The 20,280-nt window shown below is 38.9% G+C and overlaps 1 protein-coding gene across 1 annotated transcript; it reads right to left on the reverse strand.

Moving 5' to 3' along the window:
- Positions 1–18,304: 18,304 nt before the first annotated feature.
- Positions 18,305–18,832, reverse strand: LOC141632163 (uncharacterized). The gene has a single exon (XM_074444736.1). The coding sequence runs from the start codon at positions 18,830–18,832 to the stop codon at positions 18,305–18,307; it is 528 nt and encodes a 175-aa protein (XP_074300837.1).
- Between the last annotated feature and the right edge of the window lie 1,448 nt (positions 18,833–20,280).

Raw genomic sequence — 20,280 nt, forward strand, 5'->3', positions numbered from 1 at the left:
ATATTTGTGGATTGCTTTGAATTATTGCCAAACCCGAAGAATGAAATTCAAATCGGGAGTCTCTCTCTAGAATGTACTCCTCTCGTTAACGAAGTTAATAAAGGACAATTCGATTCACCAACCTTTATCACTGGCGTAGATCCTCAGAGGACTACCTCGGGATGGAGGCAGACCATCAAAGGGATCAAGGACAAGAGCCGAGCATCTTAGTTGACAGCTGAACAAGAGAAAGCTCATGACCAGATTTGAAATTATGAGTTGGGATCTGTTTTCTTATCTTAGTCGAGTCGAGTCTAGGACTTTCTTTTCCTGAAGTTGAGTCGTTTGTTCCGCGATGACCTAGGGTGTGTCCTAGGAATCGTTCCTTTGAGTCTGTCAAGCATTTGTCTTTCCAATAAAAAGTTACAGTTTCGTTTCCAAATATCTCTTGTTTCCAATCCTCAATCATTCCGAAATATGATAAAACGCACAACACACTCAAAGGAATCCCTGGGGTAGAAATATGTCATGTTTCAAAATGTAAGGTACACTAGGATCCAGTGTTTGATTCCTTTACCTATTCCATGTCTGGTGGTAGAAAACCTCCATCTGAACCAATGTTTGTGACAAGATTTTAGATGATTCTATGACAAACCCGGACTAGCTCCTTGTTTCCCCTATCGATGATGGAAGGCAAGCCTTTTCCCCAACAAAATCATCCCATCTCGAAGAGAGAAGATATCAACCCGTTCTAACAAGGAATTGTTAGTTCTTACCCAAATTAGTTGGCGAAGCCCAGTTTTCAAGGTGTATCCATTTGTGACTAAGAGAATGAATAGAAGATCATTTTCAAAGAGAGAAAAAAAATGAAAAAGAATGAAAAGATGAAAAGATGAAAAAAAAAGGATGAAAGAAAAGAAAAATGAAAAAAGAAAAGTGATGAAAGAAAAAGAAAAAAAGAAAAAAAAAGAAAGAAAAAGAAGAAAAAAAGATGTTGAAGTTATTGCAGAATGCTTTTGGTTGGATGTCAAAGTTACGGAAGCCAGAATTCAAGTCAAGTATCCATAGTTGAGGTTCAATGGACGAAGCACAAAAGCTTAAGTAGTGACCCCTTTACCCTCTAAGTCCTTCCTGAGACAGTTACAAGGGGATAGTCAGGAATTTTGAGAATCATTCCACTTGTGCTGTTACACCCAGCCTTTAGGGTCCAGATATGGAGATTTGAACCCACTTTGTTTTTCAACCCATTTGCACTCGGATTTTGTCAAAACCGAGACACCTTTTCCAACCACGATGTAAGCCATAACCCGTTGGCCTTAGCACCACAAAACAAACCTTCAGAATGATGGTTAACCATTCCAACTTGTTATTACCAAGCTCCACATCTCAAAAGATCCAAGCCTTTTACACCTAACCCCAAACACGGGATTTAACGGTACCTTACAGGCTAGAATGGGATACGACATGATACCTTAAGTGAAACCTTCGAGTGTGTAAACACAATCAATATGCCAAGTTTATGCACCTTGATCGAACTACGTCGGATTTGATTTCGCTCCACGCGAATACGTGGCGATCCTTCGAATAAGGGATTCAATCCACTCATCAACCAAGTTGTCATCTTGTCGGTTTCTTACGGGTCCTAACCAAGTCCAAATGAAGCCACCTTTGTTTGAGTCGGTCTTAGCACTCGATGTAGACTAGGATAAGGATATAGGTTCGGATGAATAGTATCAAGTCTCGAGAATGAGCTTTATCTAACGGTTTAGGCGGAGATCTTTGAGTCACATAGATGTGGGTTTGTGTTGGGAACAGAAAATATGAAAAACCCGTTGAAAAGAAAGAAGGCGTGGAAGAAAAATAGTAAAAGCCCGCTGAAAAGAAAGAAGGCGGTGGCAAGAAATGATGAAAACTCGCTGAAAAGAAAGGAGGCGAGGAGAAGAGTGACAGAATGTTCCCAACAAGAGTGATGTGTGATGTCTAAGTGTTCTTATAAAATCAGTCTGTGTTTAATGTCCGGGCGAAGCCAACGTTGTTGCTTCGTGAGTTTAATCCACCCTGTCAATGCCAAGTGATCTTGATTCCCATGTGCCCTCGGGAGCACGACCATGCCATACGATATCTTCGTCCCAAGTTCGACGACCTTCTGATTCCCATTTGCCATCTTTTGGTGCGCCGGATTGGCCAATTTACGTTTCTACCCCCAGCAAGTCCATATTTGAATTAAAGCTCGCGCACACTTACGGTTTTATTTTATTTTTTTTGTTTTACGGTGGCGGGACTCGCCCGTTGTTCTGAGTCATCTGAGTGTCCGTGTCATGTTTCATGCTCACCCATCAAGGTCTGATTTCAAAAAATTTCAAAATTTCAAAATTCCAAAAACTTTTTGCGAATTGTGAATAGATGATCCAAGTAGTAGAAACTTCGGGTCGATGGCCCAATTATCCAAAATTTTCAAATTCAATCTTCGGGTCGATGGCCCAATCATTCAAAATTCCAAATTCAATCTCGAAGGGTCGATGGCCCAACATACCTTCGGGTCGATGGCCCAATTATTCAAAATTTTCAAATTCAATTTTCGGGTCGATGACCCCAATCTTTCGAAATTCAAAATTTCAAATTCAATTTTTGAAGGGTCGATGGCCCAACATTCCAAGTGATGTCAAATTTAAAATTCGGGTCGATGACCCAATTATTCAAAATTTTCAAATTCAATTTTCGGGTCGATGACCCAATCTTTTAAATGATCCAATTTCAAGGTCGATGATCCAAATATGCTTATGTGATAATTATTGCTCGTACATTTTTTTTGTGCTTCAAATATAGCAGGATATGCTTCAACTGGGGGGCTCTAAAGTCTTCGACTTTAGAGCCATTGCAAACTGGGGGCTCTGAAGCCGTTGGCTTCAGAGACCATTATCAAGATGTAAAGGATGATATCCACCAAGAATTCAATTCAATACAAGAGTATGAAATGGAAAAATTCCGTAGCTGAAAGCAAATGATGAAAGCGGCGGCAACATCCTTGGAAAGTTCTGTCCCATTCGGACAAGTGCCAGCAGATGATAAGTTTTGGGCAAGTGTCAGCAGATACGAATTTCGGACAAATGCCAGCAGATGATAAACTTTGGGCAAGTGTCAGCAGTTGCCGAACTACGACGCGGGTTTGATTCCGTCGAAAAAGCGATCGTAGGCGCCTAAGGATAAGGCTCAATCCACCATATATGCATTTTATGGGTCAACGACCAACGATGATAATTTGACACAACAGAAGCAAGAGTCAATCCCCAACGAAGTTTCAGGTATGATCTCTTCCTATGGCTGGCGAGCTTATATACGCAAGTCTAATGGACTATAAACGACCCCACCCGAGAATCCTCGGGTCGAGAGGGACTTGGGGTATACTTTGACTTTCGCCTTGTCCAAGCCTCAGTCAAAGTGGGGGCTCTGTAGATACCCGTATCCGTCGATATTGGAATTTATAGAGAACCCGACAAACACCCGATGATGATAGGACACATGTATTCATTAGTTGTCATTGTCATTATTTGGGTTCGTTTTACGATGTAGAATGGGCGTCGTCGATGAAGTATTTTATTAATTTAAATGATATTTAAATTAATGTTTTTTTAAGTGAATTCATTTTATTAATTTAAATGATATTTAAATTAAAGCTTTTTAGAATTTATTTTATTGAAAATAAAATAAATATTTGATTTGAAAAATCATTTTATTAGTATATTTGGTTTGAAAAATCATTTATTTTAATGTGTTAAATCGATTTGAAAATCGAAAAGAACTCGTTTTGAACACGCGTTTTTGAGCTCGATTTTAGCTCGGTTTTTCAGCCCGTTTTCTCTACGAGTTGGCACGAATCTCGAGTACACCAACCAACCTAAGCCTCTACCCATCCAACCCCAGTTCGAACCCCATAACCACGGCCCAAACCATGCCCCAATCACCCCCAACCAGCCCGCAAAACACGAAACAGCCCCCCTGTTTTGCAGCTCAATCCCGAGCCCAAAACCCGCTCCAAATACCACCAAAACCCGTGCCCATTAACCCTAACCCATACCCTAGTATCCTACCCATATTACCTTACCTTAATCACCAAGAAAACCCCCCATACGAACCCTAGAAAACCCCCCAAAAGCTGCTGGACAGCAGCTATGCTCAGCCGAGCCCGTCTGCCTCTCCTCCCTTTTAACCTACTTTAACTCCTTATAAATACCCACCCTTCACCATACATTCATTCCTCTAAGTTCTCCATAAATCCTACCTTCACTCACAAGCTTTAAACCTCAGAAACAAACCCTAATTGCCTCTCAAAAACCTTCCACAAAACCGACATCCAAACTGAAACAGTTTGTGTGTCCTCTTCGAAAAACAATTTGTTCCTCCTTCAAACCTCCATCAAAATTCGAGTTTCTTGTTCCTAATTAACCATATAACATCCATCTACACATTAGACAAAGATTTACGAGCCAAATTGCCCTTGAGAGTACACGAATTCCCTCGAAAAACAGAGTGTTATACACTCTGTTTTCGCGGCTTTTTCCTGTCTGTCCAGTTCTGTTTGTGCTCGTTTTTCGTGCCCAATGACTCAAAACGAGCAGGGATTGCTTTAAGATCTCTGTTCTCCTCTCTTTCTAGTTTTCAAAACATCCTTTAAATCGAATTTTCATCGTGAAACGAGGGAGAAATCGCTGTTTGAAAGTTGCTGTCCAGATTCGATAAAAACGCGTGTTTGCTTTGTTTCTTCGTCGACGACGGCCTCTCGAGATAAAATCTACCATCGATTACGACCCAAGACGGTGTCAACGATACATGTAGGTTGAGGGTGCATCAAATCCTCCTCTTTCTCCCTTTTATTTCGTTTTTTTATGTTTGTTTTTATTCGTTTATCGTTTTTGTTTATCGATTGTTTAATTAACTACGAAACTAGTTTAGTCCGAGTATGAGTTAAAGTACCACCATGAACACCCGCGTTGACTTGAGATGGGAAAGAAACCGCTACATCAGTCGGTCGTACACCCCCGTCTCATTTACATATCCTCGTGTTCAAGGTAGGGCATTAATAAAACGAATTCTAACTTCGCTCTTCGCTTTTGACCCCTCTTTTGTTTCGTGTAATTCGACCCACCTTAGGACCCATCACATGTTAGTATGACCTCTGATTGTTAACATATGACTTATTTAGACGACATTCGATCATTTAAATAACCTAATTAGACATGTTAGGGTGCTTCGACATAGCTTTTAAAAATCAACTGACGATTCTGTAACTTAAATCGAATGCATCTCTCTCTTTCACCTAATTTCTCGTTAGTATAAGAGTGCGTGATTAGCACCTTCTTATTAACACTCGATGAGTTAAATTAATTAGCGAACTTGACCTAATTTGACCCCTTTAGGCCGTGTAGAATGCGCGTTTGCAAGGTATCTTTTCAAATCGATCAACGTCGTTTCTAACATATTTCCTATCCCGTTTCGCAATCAATTGATCTAACTAATGAACCTGACCTAGGACCTAGGGTTGGACGTGGCTTTAGGCCGTGAGGCTTGGCCGTGTCCTTTGGCCTTTCTTGTTTCGTTTGTTTTTACATCGTTCGTTCTTTATTTGCTTTATCGCTTGTAATTTATCATTTGTTCATCGAGTTGTAATTTTCAAGTTAGTTGTCTTTTATCGAGTCAAAACCTCTTTCACAAACCTTAGTCTTGTTTGGTTAGACGGTTGTGCCCCAATGCAAGTAAGAGCGTAGTAAATCGCATGTTGTTTAAAGCAACATGGCCCGATTTATGCTAATGCATGCTTTGGTGCGTAGCCTTATGTCTAATTCGATAAGATTAAGTGAAAGCACACATTACAAGGAGTGACCCAAGGCCGTGAGTCATGTAAGCCGTGGGCCACCCCTTTGTGCACGGTTTCCTAGGCCGAATGGCCGTGTTTTGCGTCGTGTGTATAGCGTTGTATTTTAGATCGAGTTGTATCTTTAATTTATCATTGTGTCGGCATGAAATGCCTCGGTTGTAATAGGATAGATCCCAACGGCTCCCCCATTCCCATCAAGCCTTGTTTGTTTCATTTACATGTTGTTAGATCAATCAACCCACATGCTAAATTACAACTTTGACAAAGTTAGTTTAGTTGCATCTAAATCGACATAGAAACTTCACATGTTAGGGTTTTGAAAACGATGTTTGCATATCATATATCGTAGTAGCTATAACCTTGTTTGAAATCCGACACTTGACTTAGTAGAGGCCGTTATCGACGGGCGGGGTTAGGTGTCCTTATGGGCTTCCTAACACGTACCCTCACCCCTTACTCAAGATCTATGGTTTGTGGATCCGTCTAAATACCATTGGATTACGAGAGTCATTCAAATCGAGTGATATAGGGTACAATTCTTTATCTTTAATCACTCGTAGTCGATTGGCTTTATGCTTTTCGATGAAAGGTGTAAAGTTGACTTGAACGGTTCCAAGTTCCCAAAAAACTTGGTGGCGACTCTAATTTGTCTTAATTCGATTCGAAGGAACCTCGAGTCGATTATGCCTAGTGTGGATCCCGCGGACGCAGTTCCCGAGGGCCTTGTCCAAAAGTACTTAACTATACTTGACCGAGTGCGAGTGCTTACTAGACCGAGTAGACCTCACTCGATCTAGTTAGGAAGCTCTGACGTCGGGATGTGGAAAAATTTCTGCAGATACTCGACGAAATAGCGCCTACTCGATCGAGTAGGGTGGTACTCGATCGAGTACCCTAGACACTCGATCGAGTAGGTTACTGTACAGTGAATCTTACGGGTTTCTTAAAACCTCTATTCTTTCTATTCTTCTCATTCTTCTTCTATATTTCAAAAACCTAAGCCTAATTCCTCTCAAAACCTTTCCTCATCCTGTGTTGGTGGTGATTCTTGGGGTTGATTTCTTTGTTTAATTTCGTTTCTTTACTTTGCTACTCAATCAAGGTATGCTTTTCTTCCTAATTTACATGATTTATTGATTTGAATGTGTTAGAATGGTGAAACAATCTGAAATTTTCGATTCACATGGATAGATTATTGCTTTTAATTGTTGTAATAGGATTCACATGCTTCCCTTGTATGATTGTTGGTGATTAATTGCTGTAAATTAGACTAGAAATTGCAAAATGGAAACCGAAATTTCTAGGGTTTACAAAAATCGAAATTGATTTTGATTGTTTTACAATGATTAGATGATGGAATTGAGTTCTATGTATTGTTTATATCATGTTGAAGGATGGATTTTGATGATTTTCACCTTAAAAAGTTGCCTTAAAACTCCGTCTTAAAAGTGCCCCAAGAGGAAATTCGTTTGTTATATCTGAAATTTGGTGTTGTATATGATTGTTTAAGTAAAGGTTGAACTTCAGTATGATAGCAGGGATGATGAATGATGAAGAATATGTCAAAATTGTTACAGCTGTAGAGACCGTCTGAAAAGTTTAATTAAGTTGTTGGTCCTAATATTCAAGGTTGATGATGATATGTTCTAAGTTACCTTTCCATGAGCTTGTTCAAATGCTTCACATGTTGTTAAGTGTGTGTATAGGGTAACATGAGAATCATGCTAGGATGTTAGAATTTGTTGAGCATGTGTATTCACCATGATAAATTTTTCACAATTATGGTTTATGAGTAGCTGTAAACTGAGTTTATATATCAAATTTGGAAAACTGCTGGTCAATGTGTGTACCTAGCTGAGTATTCAAAGTTAATGGCATGAATTATGTGCTTCACATGTCGAACTTGTTGGTAAATTTGTGTACCTAGCTGAGTATGTAAAGTCCAAATTACATGAAGTATATGCTTTGCGTGTTTATGAAAGTTGCTTAAGTCATGTGCTGAACACAGATGCCGAGACTGAATGTAGGAACCCATCAAAGTAAACGGGGGAGGGTTACTCAACCTGAGATTGGGGAAGGGAGTGTACCCGTGGTTCCCGCAGTTTCGGAGTACCCTTCTGTTGTTTTTGTCGATTTCAAACAGCGAGAGCGTTTTGTAGTTTTTCAAAAACGCAAAATGAGACCGACGAGGTGTATAGATACTACTTTGTTGGAGGATTTGGAGATAGAGACGGATGTCCGTCACATTTTTGAGACTTTGGGCCTTATTGGGTTGTATAGGCTGAGGAAACACTCTTATCCTTTTCTTACCTTGGAGTTTATGAGCTCCTTTAGCTATGACCCAGCGGCCCAGACCGTTGAGTTTAGGTTGATGAACACCAGTTTTCTGTTGACTATGGATCTGTTTGCGTCTCACCTTGGGTTGGCCAAGCCTCCCAAGGATTCTATCACCGATATTCCTGCTGAGTGCGGTGTCTGCCGCCTAATGCCTTGTCTGACTGGAAAGCCAACTCCTACCTCAAGTAACATGTTAATTAATGACGTTCAGCATGTTACCTTGAGGGTCTTTCTCCGTTCTCTTTCGAACCTCCTTTATGATAGACCGGATATCGATGGCGATTAATCATGAGGTGTTGCTTCGATGTCTTACCTCGGCCGGAGCGGGCCGGAAAGTGGTCTTTAATGCTCCTTCCATGGTTTGTCTTTGCCCTTGCCTTCATGCTACGCCTCTTCCCGGTACTTGAGTTGTGGCGCTATCGCCACTCGGTTAGCTGAAAAGCTAACCTCTTTTGAGGCTTCTTCGGAGTACGTGCCTCTAGCTACCCCAGTGCCCACTATGGACCGTGACTACTATCTCGACCTGAAATGGTTGAGGACCTTGGCTGACGGTAGCCTAGCTTGGAGGGTGTGGGGCATGAGTTGGATGAAAATTCCAGCTCCTGAGCACCTCCCACCAACGGAACCCTTAGAGCCGGCGGTAGTGATTGTGGACTCTGATGATGAGGAGGAGGAGGAGGAGGATGTTGATAGACCCCGCCAGCTGCAGACATACCTCATCGACGACATGATTCTCTAGATGATGCCAGAGCCGAAGAAGGGCGAGAATGCGGCGGTCGTGGTGGTGGAGACCCCTAGGTTGGGGAGAGGACCCCGTCGAGTGAGGGAGAGGACCTCGGAGACTAGGCCACGGCCGGTAGCACCACAACAGCAGCAGCATCCTTTTCCATGCTACCCTTACCTCGACACCCCGGAGATGCGATCCAGCTGCTTGGCGGAGAGATTGTCATCTACTTTGACACTCAGGAACATGCACGAGATGGCGTACACTCAGGGGATAGAGACCGCATCCGGTTTGGTGGAGTGGAGTTGGGGACTACACAGGGGTTTTCCACTCCTACGGGGTGGATCAGTCGACGTGGGGGACACCTCAGTCCTTTGCCTACGGTGTCTTGACCCCATGGTACGTGAGTCCGAGAGCCGGAGCAGAAGTAGATGCGGGGATTGGGTCATCGGGAGCGGGTACTTCTGGAGGTGGTGGTGATGATAAGGTGATGGTAGAGCAGCAGCAGCAGGAGGAGGAGTGATGCTCCTTGTTTTATCTTTCTTTATGGTCGTTGGTTTTAGATGTTGGTAGCATTGCTAGATGTTGGTAGTTGTTTTCGTTGAGACTTGGTTTATGGACTTGTATTGTTGGCCATAAGGCCGGATTTGATATTTTGACCTTGTTGCAGGATGTTGGGAGTCGGGGAGTCATCCCGACTCGAGTTATATGACGACTATGTATATGTATGTTGATTTATGGCAAATTTTATAAGGCAACTTGGCCTGTAGGTACTTGACAGAGTACCCCGTACTCTATTGAGTAGTTGCAGGAAAGAGGGATAAAAAGCATTCTGATCTTTGGGCTACTCGATCGAGTAGCCAAGCTACTCGATCGAGTAGCATGGCACTCGATCGAGTACCACTACATACTCGATCGAGTAGCACTGTTACAGGAGGTTTTCGAAAATTAAAAGTGTGCAATTGTTTTATAATTCCATGTTTGCTGTTTAATGTAGTTATTAGTGCGTAGTAACACCTATGAACCGTTAATTTCATATGTTGGACGTCAAGTTTCGGTTTTATATGCATATCTGTAAAAAGTTATGAAGTGGTGACGGTCTCTTGTTGTTTTAATATTACATATGCCATATTTCTATTGCTCCATTGAAGTTACATCTCTTCATACGTTTGTGCATACGATATTAGCGTGCTTTATCGACGACGGCTAGTTATTCCGGTGGTTTATGTATGATTTATAATTTAACGAGTATATGCCTAGCGAGTAATGTCCATAATAAATAATATGTTTCTAATTCATGTTATGAAGCAAGTAATAGGTAATATGTGTTGTAATTTTTGGTGGTGAACTTCGGGGACGAAGTTCCTTTTTAGAGGGGAAGAGTAATGTCGCAAAATAAAAAGGCTAATTTTGAAGTTATGTTGTTGTTCGTTTATAATGTTTTGTTGTTTAATTACAAAATTTTATAGTACTTTGATCACATTACTTATATGAAGTGTAAGTAGTTACTTTAGTTCATTAAAGTGAATGTGATAGTATGTTTTAAAGGACGGTCATAAGGAGATAGTTGTGGTGCAATGTGGCGTAATAGAATCGCGTTGTTAAGTAACATGGTGGTATTAGTTGTGCGGCATGAAGTTGACAAGAGATATGTTTCGGGTTGATAATTGTTATCATATGATGGGTGATGGTTGTTTGTGCTGATTTGTATTGCGAGGTTGATATTTTATATATGATAGTTTGTAAGAGTAGAGGTATACATATAGAGTGACAGTTGATGATGACAATGTTTACATGATAGTTGTAAGAGTCGGTTTGAATAGAACGTTAGACAGTGATGATGATGACATGGGGGATGGTATTTCCGGGGACTAATGACTCGAGTAAGAAGAATGGTGATGTCGTGTTTTTCCGTGTCTTGTGTGTTGAGATAGGTGAGTTGAACTTCGGGGACGAAGTTCTTTTAAGGGGGGAAGACTGTAATACCTGCCCTTTTAGAGACTCTTTGACCAGCGTTGACTGACCTTGGGAGCGGGAGTAGTCTTAGAAATGCGTGCCAAAACTATCTTGGGTTACGTGTTAAGAGTGGTACTCGATAGAGTAGAGGCTACTCGATCGAGTAGGGGGGCACTCGATCGAGTATGTTTGGTACTCGATCGAGTACCGAGTTTTCAGCGAGGGTTTTATATCGCGTTTTGTTATATCCGCAAATCATTTCCGCCACTTTCCTCCTATCCTTCAGTCGCCTCTTTCCCTTCCCTTCACCATAAAACCTCCATGAAAGCCTTTTGAAGATCCTTGTGCCTTAGGAGAGTGTCACTTGAGTCGGGTAGCGGTCTTTTGCCGGGTTTCTCCTTATAGGTATGTCATAATCATCATCTGTATCCTCATCTTTGCAGTTAGGGTTTGCTTGGTAGTAATAGATGTTGTATTGTCGTTATAGGCATTTCTTGATTGCTGGAGATATTGTATGTCGGCATGGATTGGTTGCAGTTGCTTAAAGGTGGGTTCGCCTACTCAGTTTCTGTAGATAGTCTAGTGTGTCGGTTGTTGTGGTTGTATTGTGATTGTTTAATATCGTATTTGTATTGTGACGGCGGTGATTGTGATTGTTTGTCTCTGGTTCTCGAGATGCGTTCTCGGCTGAGTGGAGTCACTTGCGGGAGTGGCTTCACGCCCTTGATTCGCCTTCTGTGGAACCCGCCACAAAAGGGATGTGCACATTAATGGACAGGGTTATCGCTCGATATGATGAGCGGGGCTTAGGTTGGAACGGCTGCGGTCCCCTCTCGCGGGTGGTCCGGTGGACGATCGATGTCAGAGGTTGCTTGGATTATGGTGATTGTGTGTGAGATTGTTAGTGTCGTGTCGTGTTAATAGCTATGTTGTTGTTGTCGTATCTTATCTCAGTACTGACCTTGTGTGGTTGTTTGTTTGTTATGTGTCTGCCGTGATCCCTTATGGTGAGCAGTCGGTCTTAGCAGGTGTTGATGTTGTTGATAGCTGGAGTCCGGGCAGGGATGAGTCTTCACGAGATTCGATAGCTTTAGAGTGTAGCTTTGAGTTGTATCTTTATATTGTTTGTTGGTTTAAATCACTTGTAATATAACATAATAGTTCTCTTATCGATATTTGATAATTACTATCCTCGGACAACCGAGATGGTAACGCCCTTATATACTAAGGAAGGCCTAGTTAGGCTCCTCTGAATATGGGGGTGTTACACTCCGTCTAAACTTCAGCACAAAGACCGTCGGATTTAGCATGCTACTCGACTGTGGCAGGCTGCTTATGGCTACGCTTCATTGCTGCGCTTGTTCATCATGCAACACCACCCTGCTCTTTTGCTCGGGGTAGCAGCAACCAGGCCGTGCCTATTTTGGGCTAGCTTTCGTCATCACTCGAGCTTGAAAACAATCCTCACAATAGCATGTAAAGCCGTCTTATAATAGCATAGAACATACCAATTGTGGGTTGGCGCAGTGGTAGCATGGGGCTGTGCTTGGTAGGGAGGTCTGCGGATCGATCCCCCACAACTTAGATTGGGAGGGGTTTAAACACCGTAATCCTTAGACACGCCCCGAAATCCGGATTAGTCGGCCCAATGTGGTTCGAATTACCGGATGGTTTAGACCAAAAAAAATAATAGCATAGAACATAGCTTGGGTCCGTCTTCAAGTAAGCATTGTAACTCGCCTTTAAGTTCAGCATATAACCCATCTTCATTTCAGCATAGAGAGCGGCTTCAAGTAGTATATAAATAGTCGAAATTTCAGCATTGAGCTCAACTTGAAATGAACTAAAAATCCGTCTGAAAGTGGCTTGCAATTTGGGCATTATTCTATCTTTATAAAAGCATGGTTACTCGTCTTAATTCCAGCAATAAAACAGCCCCCATGGGCAATGGTCGCACAAAAAATGGTAGAACTACAACGATTACGAATTTACTCATTAAGCATAATAAGAGTTTTTGGGAGACTCGTGTCACTCCATATCAGATGAGTAGGCATAGCGTTAAGCATGTACATTTTAAACACTCTTAATCAAATTTATTACTATGTATATAGAAATAAGCCTAGGTGCATAAAAATATTCAGTAGATGCATGAAAATAACCACTACATATACAAAAATAACAGATAAAATTCACCATGATTAAAGAGAGGACGTTGTGCGTCTCTTCAAGTCAAATATGCAACGTAGGAGCTTGATAATATTAAGGAAAATTAAACAAACTTGCTAAGAATCTAGGTCAAAATCATATTAAGACAGAACTAGAACTAATAACTACAAACAACAATTAACTACAAACAACAATGGAACAAGGCCTAATTTTCAGAATTTATTGTCTATGAACCCTAATTTACTGCATATCAAGCAAGATAATTTAATATTGCATCAATTTAGGTTAAAAACAAAATCAATTAAAGAAATTTGGCATCAACTAATTGTTCTACTACAATGATACGAAGATGATATCTTTTAGCTTTTAGGTTACAAATAAAATGAATAGATCTGAACATGAACTTTACCTTTATTAACGATGGTGAAGGAGGAAAATTACGGTGATCGGCGATGGAAAAGCTAAAGACGCGTAGTGATCGAGGAAAATGAGAAAGCTAGAGAGACAGATGAGAAAAGTGTGATTTTTAATGACAGATGATTTGAAATTGTCGAAGAATGCTGAAGATGCAAACATGGGATTGATATCACTTATTAGATCGTGTCTAAGCTAATCTAGTGGTTCTTATATGATAAGAGGTTCTCATGGTTCTCAATATATCATAGGTTCTCACTGGATCCCGACCATATATATATATATATATATATATATATATATATATATATATATATATATATATATATATATATATATATACATATATGTGTGTGTGTGTGTGTGTGTGTGTGCAATTGAATCATGTGAGACACCCTCCTTAGGATGAGGCAGCTAAACCATTTTTAAACCATTGAATCTAAAAACTAATGACGCACCAGATGATTCCACGTGTCCCGTACAACACCAAATCTAACAAACACAATTCGCCTCACACTCCATCATTACTCCACTGACTCCACAGTCCACACTCTTCACTTTCTATCTCTTCATCTCGTCTTCGTCTCCGTCACTTTTCTCCTTTCTTCTCCGAAACCGACATTCATAGAGAGAGAATAAGTGTCGGAAAACAAACAAAAAAATTTATGATTTAGGGTTTTGTGATCTTCCGCAAAATATAAACCCTAGAATTTGGGAAAAAGAGATGACGATGTTGTACTAAACATCTATGATGTGACGAACAGTGGATCCGAAAAGATGAACAACACCATTTTCAACATTAATAAGTTCTTCAAATATGGTATTGGCGTAGGTGGAATCTTTCATAGTGTTGTTCAGGTTTAATTTTGTTTCCATTTTTGCTGATTTTTCATAATTTTTGGTTTTTGTGCTAGATCTAAGGTTTTAGCTTCTGTAATTTGTGATTTTTGTTTGATATTTTGTGTTGTAGTGGATGCGATTACGATTGTATTGTTAATTTGAGCTTAATGTGTAGAGGATCTATGATGTTAAGTAGTACTCGGAAGGATGTAGTCATTTGTGTTGGTTTTAATTAGGTAATGTCGTATTTCGGTGTTAATTTGAATTTTTCATCTATTAGTAAGGGTGAGTTTCTGATTACGGAGAATGATTTTGATTTATCGAGGTGGAATGTGCTAATGATGAAGTATCTCTGGAGGTATACAATGGATTTTGTCGAGACGAGTTCATTGGGGTTTGAGATTGAAAGACGAGCTAGTTATCAAGGTTTTGAAGTTATGATCGCATTTTGAGATACATTTTGAGAGTTAAGACTGAGGAGATCAAATTTGAAACCGAGGTTTAATACTTTGTGGAGTGAGCTTAGAATCTGTAACAAGGTCAGTCAACTCTCAAATTCCGACTTTGGTGCTTGAGCTCATTACAAAGACATTGACTTCTAAGCGTGCTTAGCCAATCAAATGTTAAGGACTTGTTGATTATTGTTTTCCATAGATGCTGTAAAATTTGACTTTTAGGTGATCTGAGTGGGAAGCTGGGAAGCTTGTCCTTCTGTTACTTTGCTTGTCTCGCTGATTCATACTATTACGACAGTGCCTCTTTTGCCTTAACAGGAGTACGATTGAATTAATTATCTAGCTGTTATCATGGGCAACCTTTTGATGTCTATACTCGTATGTGTGGATGAGTGTCAAATGCTTATATCTATTTTCAAGTGATGTACGGCATGTTGGCATGTATCCTTTACGATTTTCACGTCACTGCATTGCATAATAAAAGTGATTAAAGTTGCTACCGTAACAACTTCGAAGTGAAAGAACCACCAAGGGATGCTAGCATTATTAATTTATGATGATGCTTCCCTCTTTTGCACTGAAAGTAGTAGAGTTGATGCGTTTATTTCAGTTGAGATTTAGATACTTACATGAATCATGGAATCATCTATGTTAAATCTACACAAAGGCGAGCTGACCCTATTCTAGTAAGAATCAAGTTGAGAAGCAAATGAATGATGTGTGTACTTTTCCTGGCAAAAAAATTTGACAACTACAAGATTTTGCCTATTTAGAATTTTTTGTGACTTACTCAATGACCTCAAGTTCTATCTTATGCTAATAGGTGTATGGAGATGATGAATGGTCATTTGGCTTCTGTGAACAAGGAACTGGAGTCTTTAGCGGCCCTACTACCAAAAATCCTATGTCTACATATCGTGATAAAATTGTTCTTAGACAAACAAATCAATCCATATTCAAGGTTAATCAGATTTTGAGAGAGCTTAGCAGAGAGTGGCCTGGAGTTTCTTACGACTTTTTATAAAGAAACTGAAACCACTTCTGTGATGAATTGTGCGAAAAGTTGGGTGTTTCCAAACTTCCAGGTATGACATGATTGTTGCTTTGCTTATCTTTAACCATATGCAAATTTGTGATGAATTGCCTGTTTAGTAAATTCAATATGGGTAATATGGAGAGTGATGTTCGTGTAAACATGTCTGCACTTTGTTTTGAGCACCAGCAAACTCTGACACTGGGTAAAAACCATTATGCCTGCACTATCACATAGTGTAGGATCTTGTGTAAGATATGTAATATAGCCAAGGAGTTTGTACTTGAAATATTTGGAAGTACGCCATGGAGTTGATTCTATTGACTAATGCTACTTGGTTGTACACTAATGGAAAATCTCACTTTTGTCATCCTTAACTCCTTATTGATAGTGTTTGTGGGAGGAACTTTAAATAACATCAGGTCATTAGATTCTTTCTTGAAGACATTGTATCATGTCTGCTATCTATACCATGCACGAGCTTTCATGTTGTGTGGCTTTTGATGGAGTAGGTATTTAAATATCTGCCTCCTTGATAGCATGGTGGTTTTTTGGCTCTCTTTTTTTCGGCATTGTTGGATTTTTTGTGAACTTTTTACCTAATTATGTGAAATATCGACTTGATTTGTGAAGCTTAATTTTGTGAAAGTTGGATTTCATTTTGTGAAATCTAGATCTGATTTTATGAAACCTCGACATGATTTTTTTTTTTTGGTAGAATGTGGAATTCTCATTAAGCTCAATAATCAAACAAGTTACAAGAACCTCGACATGATTATGTGAACTATAAACTTAATTTCGTGAAACCCGGACCTAATTTTGTGAAGTTAGGAATTAAATTGGTTAGTTTCATAGTAAGAAATAATTGTATCGACCATAGGTTAAGATTTTGCGAATGTTGGAGCTAATATTGTGAACCTTGGAGCTAGTTTTGTGAACTTTGTACCTGATTATGTGAAATCTCGACTTGATTTGTGAAGCTTGATATTGTGAAACCTGGATTTCATTTTGTCATTTTGTGAAATCTAGATCTTATTTTGTGAAATCTCGATATGATTATGTGAACTCTAGACTTAATTTTGTGAAACTTAATTTTGTGAAACCCGGACCTAATTTTGTGAAGTTAGTAATTAAATTGGTTAGTTTCATAGTAAGAAATAATTGTATCGACCATAGGTTAAGATTTTGTGAATGTTGGAGCTAATATTGTGAACCTTGGAGCTAGTTTTGTGAACTTTGTACCTGATTATGTGAAATCTCGACTTGATTTGTGAAGCTTGATTTTGTGAAACCTGGATTTCATTTTGTGATATCTAGATCTGATTTTGTGAAACCTCGACATGATTATGTGTTATAGACTTAATTTTGTGAAACCCGGACCTAATTTTGTGAAGTTAGGAATTAAATTGGTTAGTTTTATAGTAAGAAGTAATTGTATCGACCATAGGTTAAGATTTTGTGAATGTTGGAGCTAATATTGTGAACTTTGGAGCTAGTTTTGTGAACTTTGTACCTGATTATGTGAAATCTCGACTTGATTTGTGAAGCTTGATTTTGTGAAACCTGGATTTCATTTTGTGAATCCTAGATCTGATTATGTGAACTCTAGACCTAATTTTGTGAAATATGGACCTAATTTTGTGAAGCTAGGACTTAAATTGGTTAATTTCATAGTAAGAAATAATTGTATAGGTCAATGTGTCACGTTTCACATGTACATAAAGTTACTAATGTTTTCATGTCTTTGTTACTTGTTGATGCATAATTTAATTTTGGTACTATATCATCTATTAGCTCAAAAGGTAGAGCAATATGCTATTGCGCAAGGTGTGGGTTCGAGACCCACATAGATGAACAAATATAAATATACGATTATTATATAATTTATCATTGCCAATGTATGACCAAAGTCACCTATTCATATCTTAGATTCACAAAATAAGGTCCAAGATTCACAAAAACATGTACAGAATTCCCAAAATAAGGTCCAAGATTCACAAAATAAGGTTTAATGAACATTGAAAATTAGTCCAACAAAGGAATATGGTGAGGTCAACCGCCTCGCCATAATTAACGGTCTCACCGGATCCGGACTCTATACACACACACACACACACATATATATATATATATATATATTGAGTTTATATATATATATATATATATATATATATATATATATATATATATATATATATATATATATATATATATATATATATATATATATATATATATTGAGTTTGGATCTTGTGAGTTTGGTTTCTTATGGTGAGTTTGTGCATTTGAAATCTCAGCCACTAGATTATATTCGAGATGAATGACCAAGATTTAATCTTACCTGTCATATAAACCACTGTCATTTACTTATTTTCTCTTTTTTTCTAGTGTTACTCTTTTTTTTTTACTTTGATTTTTTTTATCTCTTTTTTTTTCTCGTGTTTTTTTTTGCAAAAAGATTATCATTTCATTCAATTAAGAAAGAAATTACAAGGGCTTTTGCAAAGACTAACCACTCTACAAAATCCTCAAAGACTAGCAACTATAAGCATATAGCTCTTATGATGTGTCCACATTAGTAGACGAGTAGAAACTAGGAACTTAATCCTCCTAACAATGTCATGTACAGTATTCTTTCTTCCTCTAAACAAACGAGAATTGCGTTCATTCCAAACTTGGTAAACAGCTACAGCCAAAGTAGTACTAAACAAAGCCATTCTCCAATTTTTCTTCCCTCCATTGCCAGCATGCTCAAGTTTAGAAAATAAGCATGAACCAGCACGATTCACTCCCATCCAATTCATAAGCTGTTGCCATATTTCCTGTGAGAAAGAGCAGTTGAAGAACAAGTGACCATGATCTTCCAGAGCAGCTTCACAAAGAGAGCATCTGTTCACCATATAAAAACCACGATACTGCATATTATCCACAGTGGCTAGTTTCCCCTGAGCTGCCAAAGAGCAGATTATCCTATGACAAGGAACAATGCGAGGATGAGTTAAGGCTTTAGCCCAAGGACCAACCTGCACAGCTCCTCTCAGATAGCTATATGCCATAGTGACTTTAAATTTTCCATGAGAACACCAACTACTCAGTAAAGAAGAAGCATTAGAAGTCTTTGCTGCGCAAGAGCAACCGTCTATCCCTCACAGTTAAGATCCCTTTAAGACTTGAGGAGAAGCTATCATGGGTTTGGATAGTCCAGACAGTCTGATGCTGCAGAATATAAGCCTTGTGCCAGGAAGCCCAACTCCCTTCAACAGTATGAGCCAACAAATGAAGCCATCTGCATTGCAAAGCATCATTCCATGTAGAAAGGTCCTTGATGTTGAACCCACCTGCATCCCAGGGTAAACAGATATCCCTCCAATTTTTAAACACCATTCTGCTCCCTTCAAAATGAATCCCCCAAAAGAAATCCTTACAAAGCTTATTGATCTTATGAAGGACCTCTTGGGGTAAAAGATTACAAGAGCACCAAAAAGTTTCCATGCCAAAAATGACAAAATTTATCAGCTGAACTCTACCAGCATAGGTAAGGATATTAGAAGACCAATGCTGAATAGAGTGCTTGATCTTAAGAATGAGGGAATCAAACATTGCCACAGAAACTCTAGACGTAGATAAAGGTACTCCCAAATACCTAAAGGGAAACTGACCCTCAGAAAAGCCTGTATCATCAAGAATAGCCTCCTTCACAGCTGGATGCACCCCTCCAAAATAAATGTTGGTTTTCTCAATGTTAGCATGAAGACCGAAAGCTCGGCAAACATACCAAGAGTGTCTTTAATCTGCACGCGAGGGAACATCCCCCCTAACAAAGATCATCAAATCATCAGCAAAAATCAAGTGATTAAGCTTTAATCTAGAGCACTTAGGATGATAAGAAAAAGAGGCTTATCACCAAGGATCCTAAGATATTTCTCGTGTTATTATGCTGTTATTGTGTTTTTTTTACGACTTTGATTTTTTTCTCTCTTATGTTTTTCTCTAATTTTCTTATTATGTTACCTTTTTTCTTTTTCTTTTTGTACCAATTTTTTTTTACATTAATTTTTTTTACTCTTATTTTTTTTACCTCGTGTTATTATGTTGTTATTGTGTTATTTTTTACTTTGTTTTTTTTTATGACTTTGATTTTTTTTTCTCTCTCTTTTTTTTTTTTTACCATGTGTTATTGTGCTGTTATTGTTACTCCGATGTTATTGTGATGTTATTCTGATGTCACTTTGATTTTTTTTACGACTTTGATTTTTTTCTTCTTCTTTTTTACCACGTGTTATTGTGCTGTTATTGTTACTTCGCTGTTATTGTGATGTTATTCTGCTGTCACTTTGATTTTTTTTACGAGTTTGATGTTTTTTCCTTTTTTATTTTTTACCACGTGTTATTGTGTTGTTATTCTACTGTTATTCTGCTATTTTTGTAATTTTATTCCGGTGACACTTTTTATTTTTTTTTACTACTTTGATTTTTTACTCTTTTTTTACCGCATGTTATTGTG

This window comes from Silene latifolia, chromosome Y, assembly GCF_048544455.1.
Source record: "Silene latifolia isolate original U9 population chromosome Y, ASM4854445v1, whole genome shotgun sequence".
Classification (NCBI taxonomy): Eukaryota; Viridiplantae; Streptophyta; class Magnoliopsida; order Caryophyllales; family Caryophyllaceae; genus Silene; species Silene latifolia.

Bases quoted from the DNA above. Each gene is read 5' to 3' on its own strand.
- LOC141632163 (XM_074444736.1), bottom strand. From the start codon at position 18,832: ATGGCATATAGCTATCTGAGAGGAGCTGTGCAGGTTGGTCCTTGGGCT.